Source organism: Empidonax traillii, unplaced genomic scaffold, assembly GCF_003031625.1.
Source record: "Empidonax traillii isolate 1590-97213 ecotype Southwest subspecies unplaced genomic scaffold, ASM303162v1 scaffold271:size677799, whole genome shotgun sequence".
NCBI lineage: Eukaryota > Metazoa > Chordata > Aves > Passeriformes > Tyrannidae > Empidonax > Empidonax traillii.
Genome location: NW_020955464.1, coordinates 114,348 through 138,767, shown reverse-complemented (window position 1 = coordinate 138,767; position 24,420 = coordinate 114,348). Strand labels below are relative to the sequence as shown.

At 39.9% G+C, this 24,420-nt stretch overlaps 1 protein-coding gene across 11 annotated transcripts in view; it reads right to left on the bottom strand.

The window, feature by feature from the left end:
- The window catches only part of ABI1 (abl interactor 1), a 77,521-nt gene that overhangs the window by 38,656 nt on the left and 14,445 nt on the right, over window positions 1-24,420 (bottom strand). For all 11 annotated transcript variants that reach the window (XM_027889748.1, XM_027889749.1, XM_027889741.1 and 8 more), the window contains exon 2: window positions 15,073-15,240. In XM_027889748.1, coding sequence (XP_027745549.1) covers window positions 15,073-15,240 — 168 coding nt within the window. The remainder of the gene's footprint in view (window positions 1-15,072; window positions 15,241-24,420) is intronic.

The window sequence follows — 24,420 nt, the reverse complement described above, 5'->3', positions numbered from 1 at the left end:
TTAACTGCTAGTTCAACACCTTCTTTAAGAAGTTGAGTATAACACACAGGTAGAAAAAAATGCATCACTAATACAGATCTCTGTGGGAAGACACAGAGAAAGGGAGATGGGGAGATTATCTGCATTTATCTCTACCTGCCTTCTAAAGTCTATGGCTTTTGAGCATCACATATCAGGAGTAAGAAGAGAGAAAAGCAGCTTTCATGGTGCTATTCCCTGTTCTGAACACAAAATCCCTGATCACTCTAGAATATGCTTTCCAGTACTTGCAGGAGATTCAGCTGTGGCTGAACCCCACAACCCACCACTTCATAACCACTGCATGACAAGAAATACAGACTCAGCTCTGCATCAGATCAAAAACCACAGCATATGGTAAATTAACAACTGGTAACCATCTACTTGGGTTTCACACTGTACAACAAACACTTTTTTGAAAGTCAGTTCTCTTACTCAGTCCTCCCTCTGACCCACCACCTCCCCTTCACCAAGACAGGGTTCCAGTAAGAGAACCACCAAGATAACATCCCCTCTCCTCTACTGTTCTACACAGGGAACCAATCAGACACTTCAGTGATTAACTAATACCAGTTGCTGATTAAAACCAGTCCTTAAAGCAGAAGGCACTTCAAAAGAGAAGTGTTTCATCTGTACAATCCTACTGATACATTTTTGACAAAACAACATTTGGGATGTGTAGTCATAACACATTATGTATGTATTCAGTCTTAAAAAGCAGATAAAGGCTTTTGATTACGCGAAGTCAAAATCCCAACTGCACATGTGAGTGTATTTCAGTAGATGAAATTAGATTTTAGTAACTTTTTTATGGGTATTTCTGAATGTATACACGAGTCAGCTCATTAAAAAAAAAAAAAAAAAGGCAGCAGCAAAATATGCTTATGCAAGCTCCCACATAAGAGTTGCAGTATTTTAAAGTGGTTGAATGAGTCCCTCTTTTCCTTATGGGAAGCAATGCACTTGCCTAGAATTAAACAAAACATACAAGCCTAAATATATTTTTGACTGAAGGAAAGCACATAGACAGAAAGGAAAATGAAAACAGCTTCTTCAGTAGTTTAGACTCACTAAAGAACCACCATGGGAGTAGAACAAAATTGTATGTCAAACGAAAAGCATTTTGTGTGCCAAAAAAAGCAATGTTGTAGGAGATGAACATGTGCAATTGCAAAGAGCACTGCAGGTGGCTGAAAAGGAAACCATCTAAAAAAAGCTTATAAAAAAATAAATAAACTCAACAAAACAAGTTGGAATTTTCTGAAAGTTTGTCTAAGGTAAGGAGCTGTAACAATGACAAGTCAGTATGATCATGCCTGAACAAAAAACAGCCCAAAACCAAATCCCTCACATTCAGTTGCAATTTGGCAAGTCAAACCGGGGAGGGGATGAGAGAACCCATACCATGAGAAAGGGAGCTAATATTCCCTTAGCTCTAATTTATCATCTCTTTAGTTCCTTATTTTATCATCTCTAATAGCAAAATAAAATACTCTCCAATAATAAAGTTTATGTTAAATGGATTATTCTCATTTGTCACGTGTATTTACTTGAATGTTTTCTGCACTAATTTTCAGACACATACTTTTCTTAAAACAAACAAACAAAAAAGCCAACCACCAAACAACCAAAATCAACAAAACCTACACATTACACAAAATGTCTCTCCCAGGCACCCCACTTCTCCATGTGAATTCAAGGCTTATGAGGTGTCTAAGATTGACAGTCCTATGACAGACCACTACCCTAAGCCATAAAACAGAGACAACATATGCTGGAATGATGCTGGGTATCCTCTAACCACCTACTGACATAGTTATGATTACAAATTAACCAAGGCACAATGTTATTTCTATACCTCTTTGACCATATGCCATCTGATAGCAGAGATACAAGCTAGTGGGAGATGTGTTAGTTTTCAGCTGGGTCAGCTCTGCACCAGGAGTAACTTGTAACTATTAATTAAACAGACATCATATGGCTAAAGGCCATACTATCTACACCACAAACCATCTTGGCCTAGTGCCACAAACACAGTTTACCATACATGAGACATCTTTTTGTCTTCTTTTGTTTCCTAAATGTTCAAAGGTTGAAGATTGCATTTTGTTCAGAAGAGAATTACTAAAGTTCCAGATTTTTTCAAGATTTTTTACAAAAACGTAAGCAAGGCTTTATGTCAAACAACACTATGAGGTGCTACCCCAGTGGAGGGATAACCAGCAATGGCCAGTTTTTTCCTCTTGTCCCTATTGCAAGAGACTTATTCTCACTCCCCACTGCAAGATGAGATCCACTCCCCGTAAGTCTTATCAGTAACATAAGGTGGCAGGAACAACCCTCAGCCACTACAGATTCCACTTACAAGTTTTCAGTATACTTATTCTACTCTATAGTTAACTTAGTATCTATGCTACTACCTTCAGCATATTATTGCAGCAAAGAGCTCTTCCATGTCACTTGAATATTAAAACAACAAGGATCTGACAAGCTCCTCACTTTTGTTTTCAAAGACAAATACAGAACAAGACAGTTCAACTTCCTGATGCAGTCTCCCCTTTCTCAAATCCCCTTCAGTAAGCAGCTATCCCTTCTGAAAGTACATCAACACAGGACAAGTTTAGAAGCATCATGAACCTCACTCAGCCCAAATTTCTTCTGAAAACCCAGTTTCTACAGTATTGCATATGGAAACCTATTAAGATACTCCAGCAAAAAAGGAGTTAACAAAAATTCCCTCACACATTTCCTACAACCGCATTACTATTTTGGACTGAGTCATACAGACTTCTCATAATTTGGGATATATTAAGAAAAAGCAGAAGACAGACAATCAAATCACAAGTATGTATGACGTTTACCAGTCTAACAGGGTGGGGAGGAAAGGCCAGGGCAGAGATGGAATTGCTAAGACCGCTCTACTTCTCCATTGCCATTTTTATTTCCACACACAACTCAAACAGGAAGTTGCACATTGTTTCTGTAAATGGATTTCCTTTAGCCTCCTACTCTTGGCCACGCCTGATATGAAATACTGCAACTACATCTGTTGGTAACATCCAGATGGCCTCAACAGTCCCAGCAGTACTTAACCCATACTGAGCCAGCAAAATCTTACCCAGCAAAACGTTTTCTAAGGCAGAGCACTCTGGCAGAGAACCTTGGCCAAGAAAAAAGCATGTCACCAGTCAATCCCTCCACCAGGACATCTCAGACTTGTACATGCCTACACTCAGAATGAGATCTTTGCTGGGTCCTGTGCAAGTGCACATGAACACAAACACTGGAGCTTGATGGCAGGTTGAAAGACAACAGTAATCTCAAAGAGAAAGTCTTGCATGTAGACACAGAGAGGAGTACACCACTATGTTCCTGCTGCTGAATATGTTATCCTGCTATTGTTACAGTAAATTCATTAGTTACACTGATCATGTGCTCAGAAATTAGCCATTTCCACTGTGCAGTTATTAGCATAATGATTAAATCTGATGGTAAATGCTTGGAGAGAAGATCATCAGCCATAGGAGATGACACACAGAGAGAAATCAGCTGAAGGAAGCAGCCAGTAGTCTACAGTTTTGAAGCTTTGCCTACAGGATAATTGAGCCCAATACAGGGCATAAGGGGCAGAGAACAAAACACTGTCTGGAACAAGACAGTGTCAGAAGAAAAGAGACTGGCCATCTCCTACCATCACTTTAAACAAAGGTTAGAGATGCACTACAGAAATATTGACCAGTGAAGTGTTTACAACTGAGGAAGGTAGACTAGTGCCCTGGTAAAGGTGCTCCAAACACCGTGGTGGGTTACGAGCCTCTGAACGGCACCACAGCATTTCAAGAGGAAACCTTACCACTCACTCCACAATAACAACCACCACGGACACTGACCTGTGCAATACTGGACAGCTAAGCACACACTGAAGAACAGTCACTGAATGTCCATAAGAAACCTAATTGCACAGGAAAGTGATGGAGATTGAGCTACCTTAATCAGGGAGGGAGGTGTTGGTGAGGAGAAAAATATCTCCCTGAGAGATGAAGGGACTACAAAATGGACTACAAAAAAGACAGTTGTGCAAACTTCTGTGGCCTATCTCCTCCCCACTGCTTTGGTAAAGTCTGGTTTTCCTAAGCGAGGTCAATGTACTTTTTGGATTTAAACTGTGTATATCCATTCAGCAATAAAGAGTGCGTTTACTCACTGAAATACATAGCTAATATAAACAACAACCATGCATTTGTTTTAAGAACTACCACAACGAAGAAATCTAGGCAAATGGGCAGAAGGGGAAGAGTACACAGTAAAATTATTTTTATCTGAGTAAGATCTGCAGACTGTTCACAGTCTTTCTTCCCAGAATGTTTGCTTAAATCACATAATTGTTTGCAGAACCTCTGATTTCTAAAAATGCATTTGGAAAAATTCACACATTCTCTCTATTCAGTTTCTACTGACTAGATGATGCTTTTCAATATTCTCAAAGTAGGTGACCAGTCAGTAGCATTCTCTTAAATGTATTCTAGGCAAACTTTTCACATGGAAATCAATATTTTAAAAGTTTTTCAAATAGCTTCCAAAATAATAAATATGTTAGATACACTTATTCCAAGCAATTTAGCCACCTCTAGTTTGGAGAACCTCTGAAGAATTTCTGCACTGACTGAAAGTCTAAACATCTAATGCTGCCCAGAGAAATACAGTCTCATAAAGATGCTGAGTTGAAAATATAATGCAAGCAACTTAAGAGTTTGGTCCCCTCAATCTCCTTTTGCTCCCCCATCTAGAGGTCTAGAATAAGAAGCAAGCTAACTAGGACTGAAGCTCGATGTTCTCTGCCAGCCCAGGGGCACAGCACACTGCACTGCAGGAGAAATGCTTCAAGCAGCAAAATCCCCAGTGACTGAACTTGAATTTCTCTCAGTGAGAGCTTACGGAAACCATCCCCCGCTTCCTGAGCTTTTTGTTATTTGTTAATGTGCCACAGCCTGTATTCAGAAAAGGGAAAAACTCATTATATAAACCAAAGCACCACGGACGCCCCCAGAATTTCTCTCCTCCGGTTTTAGCATCCAGATGCCAGAGTACTATCAAATGCTACCACTACATCAGGGGTGCTTCAAAATTGTAATATATTAAGCACTTCTGCTGTCAGCTGTCATGCTGCTGTCAAAATAAGGCACTAATGGACATGTCTACAGGTCACAGGGATGAACACCGTTCATATAACAGTATGTTAATGTTGTGATATGCTTAATAATACATCGCTTTAGGAGGAGGCTAAAACAGAAATACGTAAGTGGTGAGCAAGCCATCCTCAGTGTGCAGAGTGGAACTAATAAAATTAAGGGCGTTCTAGCTCCTATCAGCTTACAGGCTTATAATTCTGTCAGTTCTGGCTCTTACCATGAGATTTAGGCTGCCTGAACAACACAAACCAAAATTCAGCGACATAGGTAAGAGATTAGAAAGTTAAGAAAGTCTAACTTGTTTCAGGTCTTTTGACTGAACCTGTCTCTTTATTTTAATGACCCATAATGACATGAAGTTAGTACATTTTTGTTATGACTTAGAGTTTTTCTCCATTTCCCAAATGGAGATTGTTCTCAGTTACTTCAGCATCTCATCATCACAGCAGGCAAAAGGTGCCTGGAGATGGAACACTGAAATAACAAATATCTCTACTATCCTTCCACTCTCCAATGCCATGTTTCATTTGCCAAGACACACAGATCAACTGCATAATTTCAAGTTAAGTTTCTTTTTAATCTAAGTTTTAATTAAAAGTTCAAGAACTATTTAGAAAAATAAACAAATTGCTACTCCACACACGTTGGCATGTTATTAGCTTACCATACATGACCTATGAGCCATTAGAGAGCAAAAATATGTACACTGCTCAAAAACTTCAGTTAACATCTTTTTCAGCCTAGCTTAGGAAACAAGCCTTATCCACTGTACAATTCCTGTCTTTTAGTCCTGTTCTGCACCTGGCCACTGCTGTATCTTGCTCAACACTTGACTTAACAACACACGTAAGAAAATCCTATAAATGGACAAAGAAGGATCAGCTTCCCAAAGACGACGTTTATCTCCTTTCCAGTCAGATAAAGGTTGATTTGTGGTTTGAAGGCTTATCCTGCAACCTTATACAGCCTAGTTTTGAACACAGTTCAAAAATATAGCTCAAAATGAAGAAACAAACAATCCTATAAGACACTGAGTTCAACAAGGAGGCAGAATTTCCTACATGCAAATCAAGCCTTTCAGTTGTTATTCCATTTCCTTGTTCTTGTATTTTCAAACGATGGCCCAACTGACCTTTCCTGAAGCAATGATTTGTTTTACTATTTCCATCATGATCCCTGTTAACTCTAAGGTCCCCATCCTACTTGTTCTTACTTTGTATAGAAGCCTAACAGCTTTTAATCACACCCTTGTTGCTCCTGGTTTTGCCACATACAGGAATTTGAGATAGCATGGCAAGATCAGGTTGACAAGACAATATTCCTCTCTTGCAAGCAGAGAGGACAGTCAGAGAAATAGCAAGGTATGCTTCGATCTTGGTGTCAGATCACACTGGATTGTACTGACGGATCCATTGTAAATAATCACCCTAGGACAACATGCAAGGGGAAAAAGCAAGTGCTTTTAGGCATGAACAACTACAGCTACAAAGCCACTGCACATTAGCACTCACATGAGGATACATTCAGCAAAAAGCCGTAGCTATTCAGTAGATTCTCAAAGAAGTAAACAATATATATGACCTATGATTCTATGGTCAGATACTACTTACATCTTTGTGCCCAGAAGATATAATTAGGCACAGTATTAGGCAAAAACATTAAAAAATTTAACTATTTGTTGGAACCAGAAATTAACATTAGAAAGGAAAGTGACAGCTTTAGTAATCTATTTTTTGGAATTAAGGAAGAGGCAGACCTATTTTATGAAGGTTATTTCTACATTTGTGGTGAGCATTCCAAGTGGAAATTGTAATAAAAGTGTTCTCTGCATATATATGACCTGTAAGCTTTTATAAGACATGCATAACAAGTATCAGTAGGTCCCAGAAGAGGACCCTGCCAATAAAGAGAATAAAGTCAAACCCAGCAGCATCATAAAAAGTGGCACAGCATTTGTACTGACTTAAAAAACACTTATATAAATCATGACTTGGTTTTCCATCTGCAGATCAACATTAACCAAGCACTTACGTGCCCCAGCAGAAAGCACCAAGCAATTCCCTTCTGAACGGCACAAGCCCAGCCACAAGCACCCAGCAGGTTGTGTTCGTTTGCTTGAGTGGCAGACTATGATGAGGGGCAGCCTCAGTGATGCAGAACAACCAAAGACTCATCTGCTCCTCAGTAAGTTCCTTGTACTTGCTTTTCCCCTCCTTTCCCCCAAATACAGCCAGCTCAAGCATAACACTGTCCAGCTGCCATGAAACCATGAAAACCAATGTCCCAAATGGCTGTGTTGGATGGTATGGCCACTGCAACTGACTGAATGCTTCGGGAGCTGGTTGCCTGCTGCTGTATTAACACAGTGTTCTTATCATCACCTCATACTCTGCATTTATGAAACTAAAACATTGTCAGACATAACAAAACCTTCATTCAGTGTAAACCAGCAGCTATTCACATTTGAAGACTGCTGGTTTACCGAGACTTGAAACAGAAGGAAAATTAATTCCAGGTAACAACCTAATCAGAAGCATCTGAAGAAAACCCCAAGACTCCTTGAAAAGTCCAATATGTGACTTCATAGCAGGTTAGTGACGTGATTCATCTATGTGGTATAACTTCCAGATATGACAGATTTTCATTAAAAAGATCGCACAAACACCAATGACTCCTCTGAGGCACAAAATTATCAAAAAGATCTTTCAGACTAACGTTCACAGTCCTGGGATTTTTTGCTTTGATTTCAGAAAACAAGAGGCTGCATCAGGCCTCTTAATTTAGTACTTAATGAGGTATCTAGAGCTTACAGCCAAATACTCACTGAGCAGTAAGGAGGCTTTAATGGTCTAAAACACACTGAAAACTAGGCATTCAGACTGTCATTTCAATGGACTATGGAATGGGCATAAATATATGAAGGAATTCATCACAGTCAATGGCTAAGAAAGTTAGCAACTTCTCCCATTCCCCAAAAATATGTTCAAAACTCTGCATTCCCACTTTCTTCTTCAAAGCAAGTGCTCTTTCCCCATCACAGAAAGGTTGACACTGTGGGTGCTCTCTCATAGGTGTACATAACTACTATGGGCAGGTTTGTTTTGATTTTTTTTTTGTTGGTCATGTGCTGGGGATTTTTTTGACTGCATCAGCTGAACTGCACAGGAATCAGATCCTGTGTGTATTCATTTGTGGACATGAAGGGAATTTCTCAACAGAATAGCTGACAAGGCAACTCTTACACATTATACTACATTCTGAGCAATTTATATATATCATGTAGAAGCTGATATGCACAAAGTTAACAACAATTTTCATAAGCAGACAGATAACCAGAGCAAGCACAGTACAACTCCTTGAGCCTTGGCCTCTATCACAGAGAGAACAGGAAGAACAGGATGTGAAGCAAAGGCCACAGAGATAACTGTCAGCACTTTATTAGGAGAGGGAACGTCACCCAAGGCAAGGGTAATCTAAACAAAAGGTACAAGTTCATTTGCCATATTTAGAATATTTGTGTCTGTTGACAAGCACAAGCAATCCAAGGGAACCAGATAGAAGACATTATCTTTCTAATGTATACAGTGTAAGATGAAGCTCTAGTTCCTGCAGATACTTTTAGTCGCCTCACATACTTTTGGATGTGTGGAAGTGGAGCTTGTAAGAATTTGTAGACATGCGGTGGCAGTTTCTCCCCTGACTTCATAATTGTCTCCCCCGCTGACCAATTACTTCCTATAATTTAGAATGTGCCTTTCAAGGATACAAAGTCAACTTTCAGGATATACCCAGCTAGTACAGTGTAACACTGAAGAGTCAAGGTAGAGGGTAGCCTGTTCCAGTACTGCACCACACTTCATGATAAAAACGATTTTCCCAACTTCATGTACTAACCTGCTGAACTTCAATTTGTGGCTAACTGTTCAACATTACACTGTCACTACCAAGTAAAAGACTAACTGCAAAGACAGACAGATTTACGTATTAATAGGCTACTGCTTGCTCTTTGTCAGACCAAACAAACACAACTCCTTCAACCCCTCCTTGTAGGCTGCATGCTCCATGTCCCTGACCATGTCAGCATCCCTCTCTCCTCAACTATCTCCACTTTCCTAAATCACTCCTAATCAAGGCAGGGGTGGGAGGGAACAAAACAAAATCCAAAAAAACAAACCCCAGGGACACAGTGCTTCAGATGAAGTCTCATCACTGCAGAGCAGGTAATAATCGCTGCCTTTTATCTGCCAGCCACACTCTTCCCAAGGCAGCCCTGCCACACTGCTTCACTTATTCAGATGGCCTCGTGTTGTTGGCTCATGCCCAGCACGGCACCCATCAGCACACCAGCTCCTTTCCAGCGCATGGCTACTCAGAGTCACCTCCCACCAGGGTTATTCCACCTAATGTGTAGGGTGTTGCACCTCGCCCACTTTCCCAAGGTTTTTGCTGGTTCAATAAGGCTCCTCTGTACTGAAGCTCTGCCATTTAGCATACGAATCACCTTTCCTAATTTAGAGTTATTCCCAGATATGTTGATGACATGCTTTGTGTTCTGAATGGTCTCCAAAGAATGTTCTGAACAGTGTGGGCTGCAGTACTGACCCTGTTTGTTAGCAGCAATCAACCATTTGCTAGTTCTGGTTAATTTTCTTCTCATTTAACAATTCTTTCATCCAGCCCATATGTTCTTCAGGTGAGAGACAAAGGTCAGGGTTTTAAACATTCTCTTCTTTTTAAAGAGGCAACTTCAGGGTAAAAGTACCTGGACAGCTGTACTTTGGAAGCACAGTCACCACTAAGAGGATCTGGAAAGGTCTTTTGCTCCCATCTATAAGTGTACTAAAGTACTTAACATAATTGCTTGTTCCTAGGCATGACCACCCACATTCATCAGCACATGATTTGTTACTTCTTTTATCCTCTTTCTACTTCTTCGCTTTCAAACATGAAGTTAAACTGTGTTGGGATCATACACCACAATCCGTAAATGCAGTATCACATAATCCAAAGTATATGCACACTCGGAAAGCTATTTCCCACAACCTCAAACATCAACAATGCTCACTGTACATGCATTGCCTTATGCCTCTTCAAGCATCAGAGACCTGCTGAGAGTCTAACAGCTCTTGTGCTCCTCTTCCCTGTCATCAGACATCAACTTTCTACTACTTAGGAGCTCACTCCAATCCCCAGAATATCTTCAGCAGAACTTCTCTGAAACTTAATCCACATCAGTCCTGGCTGGTTGCTCACTCAGTGGAAAAGGCCTTAGTATTTGGGGGTGGTGTCTATGTGTGGTTCAACACAGACTGCAGCTGTAAGTTTCAGAAGGCCTACAAGAAGACATCTGCATACTTGCATCGTTGCCCTGACTTTAGCTAGACAATCACACAACAGAAACATTTGGCTTTCTGCTTGCATGTAGCACTTGAATTATGTGTGCATGGATGGTAATGGGCAAGATTCTTCTGAACCAATTCAGCATTTTATATTTTTTTTTAGTTCTAAAAGCTTCTAACTTTTAATGGTAACAAAAGATGCACATGTGTTTCTCCATTTTTTTTGCTGACTTATGCTTTCAGAACATATTGTTTTTCAATAGGCCCTATTTTGCATTAGAGGAGAGCTTCAGATGCAGAAGAAAATTTTAACATTGAATGTTTAAGGGAGGCAGTGTTTCCCTGGTAAAAGGAGTCTATTGCTTTCTTCATTCTTGGATTTAAATACTGAGTTATTTAAAAACTGTTTATGTAGACAAAAAAAAAAAAAAAAAGAATAGTTGCTACACTCAGTACTGCTGCTGCTCTGACATAAATGTGAGCCCTGATCTGATACATTTTTCACTTTTGACAAAATAAACAAGGATGTCCTTGTCAGCCTCTCTCCTCTGACGAATTTGGCTGTCCCATCTGCATTCTCTTGAACTTTGTGGAAATGAAGCAGCAAAAAATTTATCTTAAAGTATATGTCAGCTCTCATGTCCAAGACCAGGAGGGAAGAGGGGAGTACAATCACGAAACAGTGCGAAGTACAGGGGAGATGATCGCTCCCCTAGTCCTGCTGGCCACGCTATTTCTGATATAAACCAGGGTGCCACTGGCCTTCTTGGCCCTCTGAGAACACTGATGACTAAAGTTCAGTCACTCTCTACCAGTACTCCATGGTCCTTTTTTGCCAAGCAGCTTTCCAGACACTTCTCCAAGCCTGTAGTGCTGCATGCAGTTTTTGTGACCCAAGCGCAGGATCCAGCACTTCACCTGGTTGAACTTCGTACCATTGGCCTTGGCCCATGGAACCAGCCTGTCCAGATCCCTCTGCAGAGCCTTCCTACCCTCCAACAGATCAACCCTCCTACCCAACATGATGAGTCTGCAAACTGACTGAGGGTGCCCTTGAGCCCCTTGTTCAGATCATTGATAAAGATATTATACAGAACTGTCCCCAGTACTGAGCCCCAGGGAAAACCCCGGTGACAGCTGCCAGCTGGATGTATCTCCATTCACCAACACTCTCTGGGCTTGGCCATCTATCCACTTTTCTACCCAGCAAAGAGCACCCCTGGCAGCCAATTTCTCCACCAGAATCCTGTGGGAAACTGTGTCAAAGGCTTTACCAAGGTCCAGGCAGACACATTCACGGCCTTTTCTTCATGTAACTGAGCAAGTCCCCTTGTCACAGAAGGAGATCAGGTTGGTCAAGCAGGACCTGCCTTTCACAAACCCAAGCTGGCCTGGGCCTGATCCCCTGGTTGCACATGCCACATGATGGCACTCAAGAAGATCTGCTCCATGACCTTCCATGAGGTCAGGCTGACAGGTTTGTAGTTCCCTGAATTCTCCTTCCAGTCATTCTTGTAGGTTGGTGTCACATTTGCTGAACTTAATACCTTTAGTGAAGTCTTGATTCTCACATTGGTCCAAAGTATACACTTACTATCTTTCTCCCCCAAATCTCACCTAACAGGATGAGCAGGATCCCTTACAGTAGAAGGGTTTGCAAACTTTCTTCAGAACAGTGAAGTCTCTGCTCTGCTGTACTAAAGCAGCTTGGAAAGGTCAAGTCAGCTTGGCAATGCTCAAAGCCAATATGGAGGATTTAAACCTTCATAGGTTATGTGAGCTATATGTGCATAGCTTTATATATTGGGTGTAGTAAATAGTTACATGGCAGGTCACTACAGAACCATGCTGAAAGACAACTATGCAGAAAATACAGATACAGGTGGGCAGGCTTTTGCTGTTGCTCTGGTTGCTATGTGAAAGCCATTCCTGGAGCTGTTCACTGCCTCCATGTGCTCAGAACAGCGCTCCCTCACCACACTCTGATCACTCATGAGAAGCCTCTCTGATTTTGTGCTCAACAAGAAACCAAAGCTGAGTAATTTATTTGCTACAGAACCAGGCACACTTTCCACCTGTAAAATTAGGCTCCAGTAAGAATATGACACACTAATCTGTCACCTAACTTCTCATGAGTGCTTTTTCCAGTGAAAATACAAACCAAGAAAAAATACTGAGTGGCAACTAATCAGGACTAACTACCCAGTCATTTAGTCAAGAGTCATTCTGGAAAACATGCATAGGGAACTGAAAAACATTATGAGAAGAGAAACAACCTGCAGGTCTGAAGAGCCACAGGATTTTCTTCCTTAGAAAGAAGAACTACCAAATTATACCTTATTTTGCAGATAGCTGCTCTTTATTGCAAACTCCAGAATGGAGTAATTGACCGGCAATGCCTCAGATTTGTGTTTCTAGGCAATACTTCTCTCTTGGAAAAGAATGCCATTTTGAGAATTTGTTCATCCCCATGCTTTAGTGGCATGAAAATATTCACAATTGATACAGGCACAGGGAAAGACACTCTGGAGATCTTGAAACATTTAAAAACAATCTATCACAGCAAGCGCATGGCAGATTTAAGAAACGCAACTGAAGCATTTCAGCAGAAACATTTCAAAGCAAATAGCTGAACTGGTATGTGTGCATTATCTGTATCCAGTTTAATTCTACAAAATTAGTCTGCAGAGGTTCACTTATAAGCAAGGATTAGTTTTAGGAAAGGCCAACCAGGACAGAAACTACAAGCAAGTGACCTTGCTAAACACTCCTCAAAAGCTCTACAAAGCACTGATTGTTCACAGTCTTTAGCAAACAGTTCATGTATCAGGTGACTCAACAGCTTCCAGCATAGCGCCTTCAATTCAAGCAGCAAATAGTACTGAGAGTTAACACCTTTTGTGCTAGTATCAAAACTTTTGGTTTTTTCCATGGTTAGTTATATTAGTGGGCCAGTAAGAATTTAACAGTAATTGCTTCATGCACACTGCAGCTCTGAAACACGTAAGAAAAGATGTGCTTAGTATAAAGGGGCATCCAGTGCTTGGGAAAGTCTGTACATTCAGTCCTGTATCCAGTCATTCCTTTGGAGTTTATCATAATCCCAATATCAAGAACTCTGAATATTTAGCATAGAAGAAACTCAACTCCAGCAATTGCATTTCCTCTTACTTTTCTGTTTCAGTGGCAGGTACTTTTTAAATACTTCACACAGCTTTTCACACTGTTTAGTTCTCAGCACATATTAACTTGACAGCCTTTTCGACAGGTTTATTATTAGGAAGACCCTTTCATATGCACTGGAATCTTCTCCCTGCTGACATGTTTCAGTGATCCGCTGTGCTGCCATTTCACAGAAAGAGGTTTAGAAACCACAACTCTAAAAGAACAGTAAGAAGTGAGCAGGGTCTATGGGGAGGCAGACAGTAGGGAGCATGAAAAGCGTTTTCTTTCAAGTATTTGGTCTAAGGTGTACTACTAACAGGATACTGGTTGACCAACTAAGGTTTTTAATTCACTGGCTGCACTGAAGAACATTCTAGGTTGAATGCTCTGAGATTTGTCTATGAAACATCTCAGATAGACATAGGACTATCAAAGCACAACAATGATCTGACCGAATTTCAGTAAGAGAATATGATAGAATGGACACTGGGCTTTTAACAACTCACTCAAGCCCATTTCAAAACAGCACTGTAAGGGTGAAATAACTGACTCCTGTCCCTGCCTTCACTGGCACTAGTATGACACACACCTGGTTATGCAACAAGCCACTTCCAGATTAAACACAGCAGACATTTTTTGGCTGAGTTAGCATACAATCAGTCAAATGATCAGGTACAAGGCAGGCAGCAGTAGCAACTCTTTCCCTCCCAGAAGCAGACAGCCAGGGTGAAGCTTCAGCCACAGGAATACAGGCTGGCACTGACAGGGATAGGCCTGTTCTTCCCTGTCATCTATTTCCTTGTTCTCACTGCAACAACTCCAGCAACACTGCAGTCACAGTACAAGTTAGGTCGGCTCACTCATTCAACTGCCTTGGCAGGGAAGGGTTTGGCTTGAGCAGGTAATGGGCAGCATGTGAATCCCTCTGACCCTCAACAGAGCACATGTAATTACATCCTGCAAGGGTATGAAAACAAATGAACTTATCGCATATGTTGCAATGTTAAATAAAATACCACCACTCACATGGCATTTTTAACTGGATTTACTTCAGAAACAGAATCCTTCTCTCTAACCCTCCCTCAACTGCAACTTCAGATCTTGGAATCTTAAAAATTAATTCTTGCTTTAAACCAAATATATTTCCAGAATTTCTTGATACAGGAGCTATTTTATTTTGGACATGACCTTCATCACAAAGTGGCTTTTGTAAATACCAGAAGAAAAAAGCCATATCATTTTCTATCTTAATACTCAGAGAATTCAAAGAAATCAACATAAGCTATCCAGCTCAATAATACAAGAGACACAATAATGCCTTCTCCAACATTGTCAGCCCTCTATTAAAAAAAAAAAGTTACCTGGGAGATATGGTTGATGGAGGACTCCATCCTCCGTAGCTGGGATGCTTGGATGTCCAGCAGTTGTAATACATTGTTGGCCAGTGCATTGATCTGATAAGCAACACTGGCTAGAGACTGAGTTGTGTAGGCTTTGGTCTCTTCTAATGCTTTCCTTTTATCTGGAGCCTGTAAAGCAAATGAACAAGACATCTGATTTAGGCCAGGAAAAGGGTGGGGGCAAAGGACAGGAACAAAAAATACAACCTATATTTAGAAGAATCTCTAATCAAGAAGATCTGAATATGCAGTCAAAGTATTTAATCTGCACGTACATTTAAAAAATTCTTAGTCATATGGAGAAGATAATGAATTTGAAAAATATTTAACCATAATAAAATTATATACCAAGAAACAATTCATTCAGTAGGAAAAACAACACTATCGTGATTTGTTGGAGTTGAGTTTCTGTAGCCTGTCCAATCCTCCATTTCTCAAAAAGCCTCCAACTCCCAATGAAAACACACTAAAATGCGCTTCTTCCTTCTCTTATAAAGTCACATAGCCCAGGCAAATTGACACAGAAAAATATTTTCCCACAGTTGGGTGTCCTCTACTTCACATGCCATCTACAAAGCCAACCCGCCAGCTATGCTGGCTTACTACTCCTACAATCCAAGAGAAGGCACGTGGAGCATCAGGATGGCATGGACAGAGGCCTCCTGCATGTTGGAGTATTTGTGAAATTACCCCTCCTCACACAAAACCTTAATAAAACTTTCCTTGACAGCTGAGAAAGTTCATCATTGGCTGCGAAGACCCACATATTTTGAGGTATCAGGAGCATAAGCTTCCTCCTGAAGGGCAAAAATATAAGGAAAGGATCACTTTCCCAATGAAATCACACCTTGTCAAGGTTAAGTCAGCAATCTGTCCTGAGGCATTGCTCTCTAGTCAGAGGACAGCGTGCTGCCCAAGACCAGCAACTGCTTACATAACTTGAATTGCATGGCCCAAGTAAGTCCCTCCTCTCTGGCAGGATGGGAGATACCAACACTACCTCCACAAGGAAAACACACACACACACAGAACACACTGTGAAGTGCTCCCTGTATCACACCTTGCGAGCTGGAGTGGAGGCCAGCTCTTAATCTGTTACCTAACCTGCAAACTGCAGCTGTCCAGAATTATCTTTTCTTCCATTTGTAGGAGAGGTGCACTGCACAAGGAGGAGTTTGCAGTATGTAATAATTCAGTGCTAGCACAGTTTCAACCCAATTTTATTGATTTGTGGAATACACGGTTTATCTTCACAACCAAAATAAAAGGTTCATAATAATAGCCCCTTCCAACTAGACTTTTTATTGTTGATTTCTTTGAATAACACTCTACACACATTATGTGCAAGAGTTACAATGTTAAGCACAAAGTAAGGAAACAAAGACATTCCATTAGCACTCAAGCGAGCCCAGTGTTTTCCACTTTCCAGGCACTCATTCATTTTTAAATCCTGCCTCTCATTTTTAAGAAGAAAACCAGAAGGCAAGCTGTTCATATACATTATAAAAGTTGCATTGTGACCTAAATACTGCAACACATGCTGTGCTAGGCTACTTTTTAATTACAGAGTTTTTTAAACATGGCTGAAATCCTCCCCAATCAAGGAATTTTTTTCATATTCATGACTAACATTCCCAGCAATGTTCTAACACTTATTAGAACACTTGGTTAATGCCACCCTTCAAATGGATTCATACACAGATGCCTTCCTACAATGTGAAGCAGCAAAAACAGTTCAGTGCAATCTGTTGCCAAAAGGCAGAACAGCTATTGCATGTACTAAGGACATAGTACATAAAATTCCATTTTTTAGTATTTCCAAACACAAGCAAATACCTTTCACCTAAAAAGAGTATTGATATTTCAAGCTGCCAGAAAACATAAAAATAATGTTTCTTTTCTAGAAAAAAAAATTTTACTAGCGAAGAATCTGCAAAACAACTACTATTACAACTACTACTACAAGAAACAAATCTCCGAAAGCACCTGTCCAAAGAGGTATTTAAAACTTTAAATCACCACTAGCAGTGACTTCTCAAAAATGCTGTCCTACTGAACTACAGACTAAAGAGAATAACTTTATAGTTATAGATAATTTATAGTTGAAGTTCTGTCACTATGGACAATGGTGAAAATGCAGGGAGCAGCCTCAGTGGTATCTGAAATAAAATGTTTACTGAACAAGACACAGCCAATAAAACAGCAGTCAACATGAGTGTAACTGCATATAAACTCAAGTGTAGCTCTGTAGCCTTTAACTCAAGCAGTTTTCTTATTACAGAGTTTCAACTAAATACTGCTAGACTAAACACTAACAGGTGACAAAGTCATAGCACTCAATTAATGAGTGTTGTCAAATGACAAAACTTCAAGTTTCTTTTAGTTTTTAATGATTCATTGATCAAGTGCCTTGTCCTCATTTGCCTAAGCACCAAATGGTTTAGTTATTTGCTCAAATTACTAGTTTGGCAGGAGGATTAAATTAAAATAGTTGTGATGTGGAATGTATTTTGCATCCCATAAAGAACTAGTTTAGAAACATTTTCAAACCTTGCAGATAATCAGGCAATTTCAGTTTGTAGATTAACTGTTTAGATTAGAACTAGCTTGACATACCATCTTTTGCATTTTTTAATGAGAACTGCTGGCATCCACAAGATATAAGCTAAAAGCTTCACAGACAGCAAAGGGGGGAGGGTAGAGGGAGAAGCCAAGAACTACGTGACCAGCAACAGGAGGAAGATGGGAGTTCCAGTGTTCTTAAATTGTTACTTTCACCTTCCTTTTTAAGTAAAAACTAAGGGTAGTAGAGAAGATAATTCAAATGTTTACATTCCCTTAGGTACATCAGCTACAATACATAAGCACCAGTTAGCTATTCACATTTTAAGAGAACATGATGCAAAGATTGTAAACTGACTTGTTTTCCTAATGGTTCAGAATTACTTTAGGATCTTGTACTAGCAGTTTCAAATACACAGTTTTTTCTCTGGTTGTTCTTGATATAAATGGAAGTTTAAATGTCCTATAGCAGCAAAGTGGATATTCTTATGTTCTTTAAATACAGATCACAGCTTTTTAAGTTTCCCTTCTGAAAGCTCCCACCTGTATCCTCAGTTCACCCTTAACAGTCCTGTTACTATGGCAAAATCACTGTTTGAAATTGTTTTCACATAACTAGATTTAATACTGAGTAAATAAAAAAAAAGAAAAGCTCTCCCATAATTCAAGCAGACACAAAGGGACAGCTAAACTTGCACGACATTCCACACTGCATATCATGTATTTTTGTCAAATTCAAACTTCAATTATAAAGCTTCCTTAAAAAGTTTACATAAACACTACAGTAAAGTCAAAGCTGATTCTACACCCAAGCAACTGCCACAGTAAAAAGTGAAGCAGCTCATTTACTGAGTCTTCAGTTCAGTGACATGTCAAGGTCAAATAATGAGGAACCTGTCCATCACTCTGCAGCTGATCTTTACAAGTCGCATTTTCTTCCCCTCTCCAAGTTACCATCCACACAGGAACATCCCCACAACATTGTCTGTGCAGTGTTCGAGCCACCTCTCCTCCCAGCTTTCTCTCTCAGCTAATTCCCAACACCTTCCAGTTCATACAGCACATGTACAGGCTTCCTTCAAAAAATCTCATCAGCTCACACTGCAAATCAGCTTCAGAAGTCAAACTTTCTACTGCAAACACACCAGCCCATACCCTCATTCCTGTTGTCCAACCTCTGTTTTCTGTTTTTGAGCTTTCAGTTCAATTCACTGTGCTTGAAACTCCCTGTAAGACAAATTCCCCACCAGAAGAACTGATTCCATTTGACAAAGGTATGAAAGGAGCTCATCAGATCACACCAAGGCTGGCTGCCACTGCAGAAGCAAATAAAAATGTCTCCTTAATACGTGGCATGTGTTGCTCTACATTTTTCTTCTTCGGCTGTTGGAATATGTACAAATTCAAGAACAGAAAAACGCATCCAGGTTGAACTATTAACAGAGAACTGCCCTAAAACAGCCCAATTATCCCTAAGCTAAACAGAGCTGTTAAGTATACCTCTTCAGATGCTCAGCAATCAAGCTACCAGGACAGCTTTACACTCGGTTTTATATGCTTTTGCTCATGCACATTTAACAAATCCAACAGTGCAGTGCATCTGTGTTTGCTTCACAAGTAAACACAAGGTAACTTCAGTTTAACACCTTGGTTCTCTTTCTAGAAAAAGAATTCCACCTATTATTGACTGATTAAAGAGAAAATCAGGATTACTACAATCAGCTGCCGCATGAAGAGATTTACCCATCTCTGTCATATATAAGCATTCACAGAATTCAACTATGCAAAAGTCATCAATACTTTCATTAGTATTCTCTTCTGTCATTATAGAATGTATACTTCCTGATAAGACAAATACTATAGCCGAGATTTCAAAGTTCTGCTTCCTTCACTTAAGTCTTACCATTTTAGCTCAGAGATCCAAATCAAGCCATGCAGCCAAAATTTTTAGCTTATGGGCTTACATCAGCTACAATCTACAGCACCTCGTTTTGAAGTCAATTGGAAATACTTTTATAGAAAGGTGAAGAGGTACATTCAGGCAGTGGCATGGAGACTCCTAGACATGAGCATTTTAACCTCCCTGAGAACTAGCTGGGGACACTCCAAGGTAGAAGGAATGGATTTATGAATTGTGGACTGAAAACTGGACTTCTGAAAGTGGTTTCCCCGCTCAAAAAACAGGAGGTAACTTCCTTTAAGAAAGAGCTTGTAACATTATGTGGAACTTCCAGATGCATCTATGAGTTTGAAGGCACTGCTTCACTGATCTGATAAGGCTTTTAATAGCTCCTAGCTAGTCTTGAGGGTTTATTTGTTCATTCTGACTCCTAATGACAAAAAGCTTGGGCATTTCTATACTATTCACAGTGTATGTTCAGCTTAGACCAAGTATTCCACATCCAAGCTGCATTAATGTGTTTCAAAGGTTTAAATATGCCATAAACACTAGATTAGACTTTTAGCTCAGTTGGCAAACTTAGTTTAGGTTGAATATCGTGAATTGTTAATCCAGAGATCACTGTACATAACCAAGGAACTATGTACTGAAACAAGTGGGTAGCCCATGCACAAATATAGGTTCCCCTATATTTGTAGTTCATAAAGCTCGTTAGACTGCTTTGTAAACACACTGCACCATGGTAGACTTTTTATCTGTTAGCAATACTTATTACATCATAATATCAATCATAAACGAAGAAGAGAATCACACTGGCAAGTCACAGCAGCAAGTGCCAAAAGTTTCTATATTCTGAAGAACTTTCAGGAGCCAACTATCTACCTGGAAGCCATCCAAGTAGATCTAAACAGACTGTGGCTATTACTAGCAGGTGCTCAGCAGGGAGCACTCAGGATTTCTCTCATCACAGATACAGCCTTAAGGAATATATCATTCCAAAGTGGCAAGGGAAACTAAGGCTTCAAAATTTACAAATAGGGGTTGCTTACACTATGTATGCCATGCAGGTAAAAAGAGAGCATCAATCAGATGTGTCAACTGTCTCCTAGAACAGGTTTACTGTGCTCATCCCATTGAAGAAATTCTCTCTGCAATGGATTAAGCTAATATTTACTTCAAAAGGATGATGCACTGAGTATTTCCCAATTTCCACAGAGAAATGGCCTGGAATTTACCTGCCTACAAGTTACAGACTGTTCCTCACTGATTAGCCCCTCAATTCCCCTGCTGAAAAATGAAGTAAGCCATCAGGAGAGTTAGCTCAGAAGTTTAAACTCAACCTTAGCCCACCATACTAGGACAAAAGACATCCTCCCACAGCACCACAGATAAGACTTCAGAGGGCCACCAGACACTTCATCTACTGTCTTTTTTCAACATAAGCAGATCAGCCACTATCCATATTCATGTTACTGGAACCACCTGCTCTGCCATTCATATCATCATTATTATTATCAATAAACACGACTGTGGGAAATTTAAAAAGCAAGTATTTACGTGGGGACAAAGAACAGGAAGGGACTAAGTCCAAGTCCAGCCTGATAAAATGACAGGACCAACTAAGCCTCCATATGAAAGGGAACTAAAGCCAAAAAGCCACATGTTCCACATCACTGGCAAATCTCAACTAAAATTCTACATCACAAAGATCAGTACTACAATATGTGCATAGCAAAATGTTCCAGTGTTTTACTGAAGTGATTTTTGCCACAACTTGTCATTTTTTTGTACTTTTCTACCAATCCTGAATTTGTGTGAGAGAAAGTTCAAGATTTTAATCATCCAATAGCTTGCAAACTATTAATAGCAACATATTGCAGTCACTGAACATGTCCACCTCCTGTCCAAGGCCTTCTCTCCAGGGGGCTGGCAGTCAATCTCTCACTGACAGTGAAAACAAGAAATAGAACAGACTATTCAACACACCTCTCTACACATAATGTTAAGTAGTGTCAAACAGAAATATCAAACCTCTCAACCACTTAAATAACTGATTGCTGCAGAAGCATGAAGGAATTTAAAGACAGAGAGGCACAGAAGGATGCCTAACCATTCAGGGCAGTTCTAAACCACAAGATCCCTCTCACTACAGTAACCCCAAAATTAAAATGAGGATGATTCAATTCTTTCAAGTTCATTCAGTAAACAGTAATTCTTCCCATCTACTAAGGCAGAAATCCTCAATAAACACAGCCAGGCTAGCATCTGCAACTCAAGTAAATTTCCTTCCAGCATCCACAACAACAAAAAAAACCCCATTGGAATGAAATAATACCATGTCTGTTGAGTTTCTCCAAGATAAGATGCTGTAACTCAGCTATACAAAACGCAGAACTGGTAGAACTTGAAATCTCTTCTCCCCAGGTAAAGACTGTGCACAGTAAAGCTGGCATTCATCCAAGGCACCAGAAGATGAGGTGATCACCACCATTACTAAGCCACAGCCCACAAGCAAGATTTCAGCCTGTTTCTTTTCAGAAACACTATCTTGACAAAAATCATTGACTAGTCAGCTTCTTTATCTCAAGGTCAAGACACATACTGAATTATTATAGTTCAACAAACACACAGGGCAGTGTAACCAGCACTGCCTCTAATTCGCAAACTCTGTTTCAGACAGGCCCTTCCCCCAAATCCTGTACATGCCAGACAATCAGCTAGAAGCAAATCCTTCATTTCCATCAATAATATTCCCCTGACCAGTCCTGAATAGCCCTGATAGCAAATTAGCATTTCTATGGGTCGAAACCGATTTAGTCAATCTCACTGAGTCCTCCCAGATTTTCTTTTACTTGAAAGTTGCTTTTCATTCTGTTGAGTAACTGTAAACAGAAGAGTCTCAATTTTTTAATCATTATCTCTTTTGGGGAAGGTAGAGGGAGAAATGCTTCTTCATTAAGGAGAGAAGTTTATCCCCAAGGATAATTTTAGCGACATGTATATATCATATATATACACATACATACATGTATATATACACACACACATAAATATATGTGCTTTAAACAACAAATAGCATTTTAAAAAAAATCAACTTAGGAACTCCATTTTAATCCAAGTTGCAAACAGCATAGGAAGAAACAAAATTATCCAATAGGAATGCAATTTCCAAAGCAATGCAGACTCTGACAGATGGAGCCTGGGAAGGTACACGCCAGCTGCTCTGTTAGGAGCATTTTCTGCCCAACGCAACAAACAGTGTTCATGTTGGCTTTGGACTAAACCACTCCCCTTATTAAAAAACAAAAAAATCTCACATATATATTGTTGAAAACACAATTTTCAGTTCTTCTGCCAAACCAAATAAAAATGTCACAATAAACATATATGTTGGCACAATACTTTGTTACTGCCTGTTGTTTTAGTCTGTGCATACAATCATGATGGCATGCCACACTGAACTCAAATGACACGAACAGACATGTCCATGTGCCATTTTCACACAATCCTTGCACACACAATTACTCAGGCTTCAAGACTGTAGATGCAGCTAGCATAAGAAATTTGGTCCAAGTCTTACTTGCTCTGTTTTACATGATTTGGACAATACAAGCTTCAGGACAGAAACCTTCTTACTGTAAAGTAATGGCAATATGCCTTATGACATCAAACACAGATTTCTTCAGAGCTGACAAAAAGCAGGCTCTGACATCAGAGATACCAGCCAAAGCTCCAAAGCAGTGGAGTCACCATCCCTGGAGGTATTTAAAGGATGTGTTAGATGAGGCACTCAGGGACGTGGTTTAGTGGTAGACTTGGCACTGCCGGGGTAAGGGCTGGACTTGATGACCTTAAAAGTCTTCTCCAACCGAAACAATTCTGTGCATCTGTGGTTCTAATGCCACCCTCAGACTGTCAGGTAGAAGAAGAAAACCTTGGCACTTCCATAGCAGCCTTCCTCCTTCAACACTAAGAAAGCCACCCAAGGCTTTGGAGCATATGATTATTTTGGCACGCTAGACAGCAGATAACAGAATGTAAGTTCTCTAACCCCCTATTTGTTTCTTTATACACTGTCTCTCAAATATTGATCTTTTGTTTTCTGTTTGTAATGGGGCTTGAAATTAAAATGGCTTTCTGTTTACTTTCTTAAGTGACAGTACCACACACAAATTTTAGGTCATCTAGCAAGACATGCTCCCTGATATGTCAGACTTATTTTTTGCTTCTTTTTCGGTGGGTGTAGGAAGGAGTCCTTTTAACATTTATTAGTTACCTTAATATCCTCCTTGTAATATAGTAGCAGCAATACAGAACCAAACTTGAGTTTCTCTAAGTGGAGAGAAAAATCAGAACTGGGCAGATTTTCACGTCATACAAACCTTTGAATCAAGGCAGCTCAGAGTAACCTGCTTTGGAGCAAAGCTTTTCAGTTCATACTGTGCAAAAAAGTTTAATTTCATTATGCTGATAACAATGAAATTGTTGATAACAATAGTTATCAACATAACACAGTTGATACCTATGGATTTTATTTACCTCTTCAGTTTACTCTCAAAGACTCATGAATGCTCACATATAAGTTTTTTATTTCTGTTTTGACAAATCAAACTGAAGGTCTAAGCCCAGAATTCTAAAACAAATCTATATGTAAAGGCAAGCAACACTCTAAAATTCAATAACCTTTCATAGGCAGGCTTCCAAGATTACCTTTTTCTTTTCAGATCCTCCCTCTTGTCCTCCCTACCCTCTAGACAGGCCTGAAATCATATCAGACAGCACCAAGCAAGCAAGGTTAAGACAACAAGATTTTGCATAAATGATCAAATTACAGTGTCATCTCAGCA